Below are 8,155 nucleotides of genomic sequence, written 5' to 3'. Positions count from 1 at the left end.
TGGCTTTTTTAGTTTTAGGCTGTTTTGGAGTTTAGCTAATATTTCAGCTACATGCTAGCTGTTTTGGCTAACTTAGGCTTTTTTTAAGCTAATTTGGCCTTTAACTAATATTTCAGCTGGCTATCAGCGTCTTCAGCTATCATCACTAGCATCTTTTGTGGCCAAATTTAGCTTACATTTTATCTACAATAATGCTAATGTGAATATAACCAGTTTTTAGTTATTTTAAAGCTAATGATGGTTAAGATGTGTGATTTATATCCACTTTGCCCATGACTTGATTAGTTGACTAATCGGAAAAAAATAATCGGCGATTAGTCGACTATTGAAATAATGGTTTGTGGCAGCCCTACTTGCTTCTAATAAAATGTGACGCTCTCTTGTGGTATTTTGAAGGAAATCTTGTGTATTTATGTTGTGCTTTCTCAAGGAGTGAACATCCTGACAGTAGATTCGTGTTTTGACTGGAGGAATGAGGGAACAGAATCTATTTTTAGGGAATAAGTGTCTTTGGCCCTCACAGAGTCTTCAGTGTGGACATGGTCTCTCAGCCGGCAGGAAACGGAAGACCCACTCTGATGAAAATCAGGTTTTTGGGGTTTTTAACATTTCCTTTTGATGGAGGACATAATTAAGTAAATTAAGCTTAAATGTGCACATCTGAGCATTTCTTTATTTAAATCGTGGTGATTTAGGAGCACATGAAAAAATGACGTTGTAAAAGATCATATTTGTTAAACATAAAATACGATTCAAGCTCCATGTTTCAAACTCTCAGCAACAGAGAAAGGAAGAGGGGCGGGCTTGCTTTTCGCCAACAGTCCCGCCCACAACTCAGAGGCAAATTTTTGATAAACTACTGCTCCTCTGCAGAAACTATGTCCTAGAAAACTTTTTTTTTTTATTTAGGCTAAAAACAGCATAATCATAATTTAAAAACCACTGGGAACACTTTCACTATAGATCAGAAGATGATTAGAGTTTGGACTTGTTAACAATTCTGTTGTATTTCATTTGGAACATTTTAAGTAGATCCGTCGTTACTGAATAAAGAACCTAATTACAAAGACAAATCAAGGCCCTTTTCAGTTGTTAATTTTAATTTGATTCTCTGCAGGCCGTGACCATTAAGTCTCATTCTGAAAGGCTTCCTGAAAAGAGAGGAGGACTCAGCAGGGGTCCAGCCCCTCCATCATGACATTCACGCTCACATTTCATGCAGTGAAGATCCTACAGAACGAAAAGATGTACTTGAAACGTCTCAAACAGAGCTTGATGAGGAGGAAGTGATCTGGTCTTTGCTTTCATAACTGAAGCTCCAAACTAAGGCTGCCGCGATGAGTCAACGACTAATCAATTGAAATAGTCAACGGCTAATTTAATAGTTGATCAGTTGTTTCTTTCTTTATTGTTATTATTATAATTTTTTTGGTGCGCGCTTTCTAATGCTATTGTCTTTGACACACATGCGCAGTAGTGCTAATGCAGGTCAGTAGTGATGTCACAGGAAGTTATAGGAAGGTTAGGGTACCATAACAACATGCTAATGGAGCTTGAAAGCTAAAAAAACATAAAAAAAATAAAAGAAAAAAAGTGTCCAGTGCAATATCTGCAAGGAGAAACTTGTGTTCCACAGCAGCACTACAGTGATGCATGAACACCTGAAGAGGAAGCACGTAGTGACTGAGTATGATAACGATGAAGAGGAGTCAATATCTAGATAAGATAAGCTAACATTACCGCAAACAGAGAGTAAAAAAGCTAAAAAGGAGAATTCGCTATAATGTTGGAGTAAAAATGTAATAACCAAATTATTGAAGTGCTTTACAGTAACAAAAGAACAAGAACTGCTCATCCTGCGGTTTCTTTTCAGGTGCTGCTTGTGGAGAACAGCAGACTGCAGTTTTGCTGAGAGAAGATCAAATCCTGCTTAGTTTAAATGTTATGCCTCTGCTAATTCTGCTGTTTACCATCATTTTACACAAAAGCTGAAAGTTGTGTAATCATACTTTGACAAGCTCTCTCAACTTTGGTCCGAATAAAAACTTCCAAAATAAAAGCTTCAGTTTACAAAGCAAACTGAGGTCGATACGGTGAAAACATCCACTTCCTGTTCTGACTGAACTTGAAATTAGATCTTCTAATCATTACTGCTGAATGAAAATAAATCATTTCTCAATCGTGTGACACCTCGTGTTTTTTGTGCTTAAAGAAAAAAAGAATCAATATAAAAATTAGCCAATGAAGAAACATAAATATAATTTATTGTGTTTTAAAGGAATGATATTGTCTGATTAATATCATTTCACGACACAAAACTGTCTTTAGGCGTAAAGTTCTTTCAAAATAAAAGAGGAGGAGGCAGCAGGCCGGTGTGAGCAGTCAAACCGTGGTTTCTGCGTTCAGTGAAATGAAATGTTGTGTGTATTGATTGGCTTCGCTAAAAGCACGCTAACTGTCCTGTTTAAGCACCACAACCGCACAGAGTGCATGTTACAGCCCTGGAGTTCTCACTGGTGCAGAGATGAAGACATTTAATCAATCTGTCTCTCACTATTCACACAACGCTGTGAATTATGATGCAAAAGATTCCCAAAAGAGGTGTAAAGCTGACAAATATTTATAAATTGTATCTGGCTTACAGATAAATCTGTAAAACAGACAAAGTATCCCAAACCCAATGAAAATGACCAGATAATGCTGTTGAACAAAATCGTTAAATTTCCCCCAAAACTCTCTCACGAGTATATATCATACTCCTCGCTCGCAATGAATGTTCCGCGGGCGCAGGACAGTCTCCACGCCCACTCTGCAGCTCCTACGCGCTCGTGAGACCTGTTCTCTCCACGCTCATGGGAGCATTCTTAAGGTGCATTCACAACACAATTCGTGTGACCAATTTGCATTCCCCGCCCCTCTTTAGCTGCGTGACAAATTTGCTGCTTGTCGTCAAAAAATGTGATCCTGAGCTTGTGGGAGGAGCTACCAGCTAATGTTTTTAGGATGATCGCAATAAGGAACGCCGTCTGTGGATAGTAGTGCTGACACGAACGATTACTTTAATAGTCGACGAATCACAGATTCTTTTTTCTGATTAGTCGACTAATCAGGTCATGAGTAGACTGGATGTAAAACACATATCTTAACCATCATTAGCTTTAAACTAACTAAAACTAGATATACAGCATTACCTGTGATGATGCTATTGTGAATGCTGTAAGCTAAGTTTGGCTGCTGAAGATAATAGGGATGATCACTCAAAACGCTAAAATTTATAGCTAAAAACACTGAAATAATAGCAAAATTCAAAAATAGCCTAAAAAAACTTCTGAAAAAAAGCCCAAGTTAGCCAAAATAGCTAGCATGTAGCTGAAATATTAGCTAAACTCCAAATTAGCATAAAAAACCTTAATAAATACCAAAATAGTCCAAAAAGCTACCAGAATGACATTATAACTTTTAACTTTACTACACTCTGACTCAATTTAATATAAAGTAGCGACTAATTGACTATTAAATTAGTCGTCAACTATTTTAATAGTCAATTAGTCGTCGATTAGTCGACTAATCATGGCAGCCCTATTGGATAGCTCACTTAAAATGTATGTAAGACACAAGTGATGTTGAGGAATAAATCAGGTTTATATATTGTGAATATTTCTACAAAAACATCAGTAATCATGTCTTCATGTTTGGGTTTATATGATTATTATTAAAAGATTTTCCACTACAGGGTTCTGTGTCTGTATGACAGCCACTTCCACTGTGTTTCTGTGTCTCTGTGACTGAGCTTGAAGGCTGACTGTCTCGTTTCAGCCGAGGGGGAAAAAATAAAATGAATTAAAATTAAATTAAAATAATTTCTTTAATGTCTGGATGAGGCCAGAGCCGGTAGCCTCCTAACCTCGCAGTGGCTCTGTCTGCCGGCATATCGAGCGAGTGAGCTCCGCCGCAGGAGCGAAAGGTGGCGATCTGTCCAGAGTGTTTCCCGCCTTCATGCCAAAGTAGACGGATGAGCTCCAACGGGTAAATGAAAAAGATGAAAGTTCAGGACAAAAACACTCCCTTTGGATTAATATTCTACCTGCTGATCGAGTCACTGAAAACATCACGTGCCCAAAGCTGAGTTCCTGATTGGCTGATGCGACGCAGCGACCTGTCACACTTTAGATATTTACACTTTGACTGCACCGCCCGATTCCCACTCTGCTGGCAGACTTTCCGCATATCATTTGTTTTTCAAATTAAAACTAAAAAGCAAAAAGGACTGCTTTATTTATTTATCAACTTCTAAACTACTGTAGAAAAATCATTTCTGATGTTCACATTTTTAGAAAATTGAAAATGAAGCAAACACATAATTAACATTTAAACTCATTTTCTAAGAGTTCCTCTTAAACACAAGGGGAACAAATGGGAACATCAAAAATTATTCATTTTTCTACCCATTTTCTTTGAATTCCAGCCCAGATTTCTTACTTTCTTTAGGAGTTAAACACAAAATCTTTAAAATACAGTAATTTTTCAACCATAACACGATAATTCCAGTAGATTTTAAAGGAGAAAAGCGGCTCATGCCGCTTTTCTCCTTTAAAATCTACTGGAATTATCGTGTTAACAGTTGAAAAATTACAGTAAATCAAAGAAAATAAACACTGGACAGGACAGGCTCCAGTAACCTCATGACCCCAAAACAGACACAGTAGGTTAAGAAAATGAACAATTTTGTGCAGCGTTTGACAGTAAAAGCTGCTCAACCAGCTCGAGACAAACAGGAGGCACAAAAAAACATCCAAACAATCGGGACGAGCCTGTTCTTACTCATAGTGGAAGCCAATGTCGTGATTCCCGACCAGCACGACCAGTTCTGTGTCAGTGGTGTGTCTGAACATCCTGTGGAAGCGGCGGACATCGTCCTCCCAGTTCTGCAGAGAGAGCAGCACAATCACGGCTGAAGCAGCGAGCAGCAAAGGGAGGGAAAACACAGATGGAGGCGAGCTCAGGAGACATGAAACCGGATCATTCTGTTTTTATGGTTTGGCTCTCCGTCTTTTCCTACAATTCTCCTGTGTGACCCTCAATGTCAGGAACGTAAATGTCCAGATTGGCCTTCAAAAGTCTCTTTGTTTTCACTAAAGTTGTTTGAGTTTTTCTTATTTTTTTTTTCTCTCTAAAGGCTACAAAGTTTCCCAGTTTCATGTGATCCAAGCCAAAGCACGGGGACATCCAGTAAAACCACCAGCTGTTTATGGAGCTAAAGTGGTGCCATTATTATATGAAACCCAAATAAAACAAATGGAAAAAAATATTGGTTTTTGACCAAAAAAAAGTAAAATGTCCAAAACTTTTTGCTATTCTAAAACAAACTTAATTATGTTCAGCTTTTTAGGTTTCAAAACTCAAAATGTGAAAAAAAATTTTCAGTTTCAATTTTTTTTCTGTTTCAGCGTAATTATTACAGTTCTCAGAGTCTATGGAGCTATATTAGGGCCAATATTATTTGAAACTTAAAATGAAACAAATTGAAAAAAATGTTGGTGCTTGGTCAAAAAAATTTAAAATGACCAACATTTTTTGCTATTCTAAAATAAACTTAGTTATTTTCAACTTCAAATGTTCTGTTTTTTTAGGTTTCAAAACGTGTTTTTTTCACTTTCAAATCTTGTTTTCACTCTCAATTTTTCTTTTTACTCGTTTTCGAATCTGAAAATTTCGGTTTCAAAACTTTTGGCCCCGTTGTGGCGTGTTTGGGCGGGGCTAACACAAAGGACCAATCAAAATTGATGAGGGTGGTAAGTTCAGCCCCAGTGCATTTACTGACTCTGAGAACTGTGATAATTACGGTCAGAAAACGGCTGTTTAGTCTGAAGTTTTTATGAAGCCATTTTATCCAAGCATAAGGACGTTTTCGATGTTTGTTCTTTAACACGATAAGATGACACTTGGAACGGGCTACAACGACGTTTTAGATGCGCAGTTTGTATGCAATAAAACTCTGCTTTTTACGCCCGTCTTGGGACAACTTCAGACTATGATAGTACTGACTCAACAGCCAGTTTCTTAACGTAATTATGACAGTCCTCAGAGTCTATGGAGCTGAAATGGTGAAAAATTTATTGAAACTTGAAATTAAACAAATTGAAAAAAAATATTTGTGTTTGGCCAAAAAAGTGCAAATGTCCAAAACTTTTTGCTATTCTAAAATAAACGTATTTTTAGCTTCAAATGTTCTGTTTTTTTAGGTTCCAAAACTCAAAATTTAAATTTCAAAACTTTTTCTTGTTGTTTTAGTTTCAAATATATTTTTTCTCTTTCAACTGTTTTTTTTTTTTTTATTATTATTATTATTTTAAGTCTGAAAATTCAGTTTCAAAATTTTTGGCCCCTGAAACAAACAAAAAAAAGGTTTGAAATTTACATTTTGAGTTTTGAAACAAAAAAGCAGACAAAGCTGAAGCTGAAAATAATTAAATTTATTTTAGAATAGCAAAAAGTGTTTGACATTTTACTTTTTTTTTTTTTGTCCAAACACCAATATTTTTTTTTATTTTGTTTTATTTGAGTTTCAAATAATATTGGCCACAAATTAGTTCCATACATTTACGCCTGTTTGGGGCCGTTTAACTCCCTGAAAAAGAACAAAACAGGGGAGCTGTCCTCCAAGTGAATATAGGGATATAGAGGGGCTGTCAGGCTTCTCTGTCTCCCCTTTAAAGGTTTGTTTGGATGTTTCTGTGAGCCGAGGCTCTCATATGCAGCAGAATCCTTCCAGCTGATGCCAGCTGGGGCCTGCGCCCGTCCTCTCACCCCCTCCACCATCACACTGACCAGCAGAACAGGGAGCTCCACTTTACCTTCTGCGAGCTCCACTTGCCTTCGTCGAAGATATCCCCGAGAATGAAGACGACCTCGGGCCTGAGCAGCCACAGCGCGGTCTGGAACGCGCGCTCCATCTGCCATTCCCTGCGTGTGGACACGAGGCGCAGTTATTTTGGCTGACGCGTCCCCCCCGCACAGAATGGTGGGCAGCAGAGAGATGCGTGCCTGAAAATGGAAGGGTGGGGGGGTTACCTCCTCAGCTTGTCGAACCAGTGCCCCCCCACAGCTCCGAGGAGGTGGGTGTCTGACAGCACCATGGCGTGGACCGTGGAGTCCGCGGGGCGCCCGTCGCTGCCCTCGCCGCCCCGGGCATGGCTGAGCTTCGGCCAGGCGCACTTCAGGATGGTCGGGTAATAGATGAGATACTCGCAGAAGATGAAGGCGGCCCCCACCAAGCAGACGAGCACCACCGCGGACACCCATCTGGCGCTAAATCTCAGCATCTCTTTGTTATTCGGCGTTCGGGATGCCCTGAACTGGCGCACAGGCGGCTCCGGAGCGGTCCAGCGGGCATCTTCACCTATGACCTGTCTGCAGCCGCGGGATGCTCATGGCAGGTGGCTGCGGGGCCGCGTGCGCTTCAGGTGAAGTCCCGCGTGGGGGGTGGGAGTCCAGGTGGAAATAAAAAAGAAAAAAAAACCAAAAAACGCCAGGAGCCCGTAAGGACGGACAGAGCATCAGCCGCTGAGCCGCCACCGCAGCGCCTGAAGAGAGGAGCTGTCAAGCTGCGCTCACCACTTCCGCCTCAGCCTTTTCAAAATAAAACGAAACAGCTCACTTCTGGTTTCAAGGTTGGCATTCCATTTTTTTATTTATTTTTTTATTTTTGTTAAAGCCGAAACTGAATCAAAGATCTTAATAAAATCACATCTACAGCGCATTTTTATAAAACATGAAAGATCATCAATTATTTAATAAATGTGTGTGTTAAGTTTTTTTCTTGTCTTTTATTCTTTTTAATTGGAAATGTTTTATGTAAACCACTTTGAGTTACATCAGTGGAAAAGTGTTCAACAAATAAAGTTTAATTTGAAATCAAACTATGAAAACGCCTATTTTCTCATCCCGAATGGATGTGAAACTTGTTGCTATGAGCAAATAAATGTTGAAATGTCTTCTTCTGATTTTGTGACTAAATCTGAGTCGGGATTTACATATAAAAATACATTTAATTGATATTCTTGTCTTTTTCAATAACACCTGTTGTTCAACATGCTTGTTGATTTACAATTTACTTTGAAAGTTCAACTTCCTGCCACTCACAAACTAAAAATGT

General features: G+C 38.9%; 1 protein-coding gene across 1 annotated transcript in view; it reads right to left on the bottom strand.

Moving 5' to 3' along the window:
- The window catches only part of mppe1 (metallophosphoesterase 1), a 17,409-nt gene extending 9,254 nt beyond the window's left edge, over positions 1–8,155 (bottom strand). The window contains exons 1-3 of the mRNA XM_024281854.2: positions 7,072–8,155; positions 6,855–6,963; positions 4,822–4,925 (exon numbers count right to left, since the gene is read on the bottom strand). Coding sequence (XP_024137622.1) covers positions 4,822–4,925; positions 6,855–6,963; positions 7,072–7,322 — 464 coding nt within the window. The 5' untranslated portion in view covers positions 7,323–8,155. The remainder of the gene's footprint in view (positions 1–4,821; positions 4,926–6,854; positions 6,964–7,071) is intronic.

The sequence above is a fragment of the Oryzias melastigma genome, linkage group LG17 (genome assembly GCF_002922805.2).
Source record: "Oryzias melastigma strain HK-1 linkage group LG17, ASM292280v2, whole genome shotgun sequence".
Taxonomy (NCBI): Eukaryota; Metazoa; Chordata; class Actinopteri; order Beloniformes; family Adrianichthyidae; genus Oryzias; species Oryzias melastigma.
This window is presented reverse-complemented; position numbering and strand designations above follow the sequence as displayed.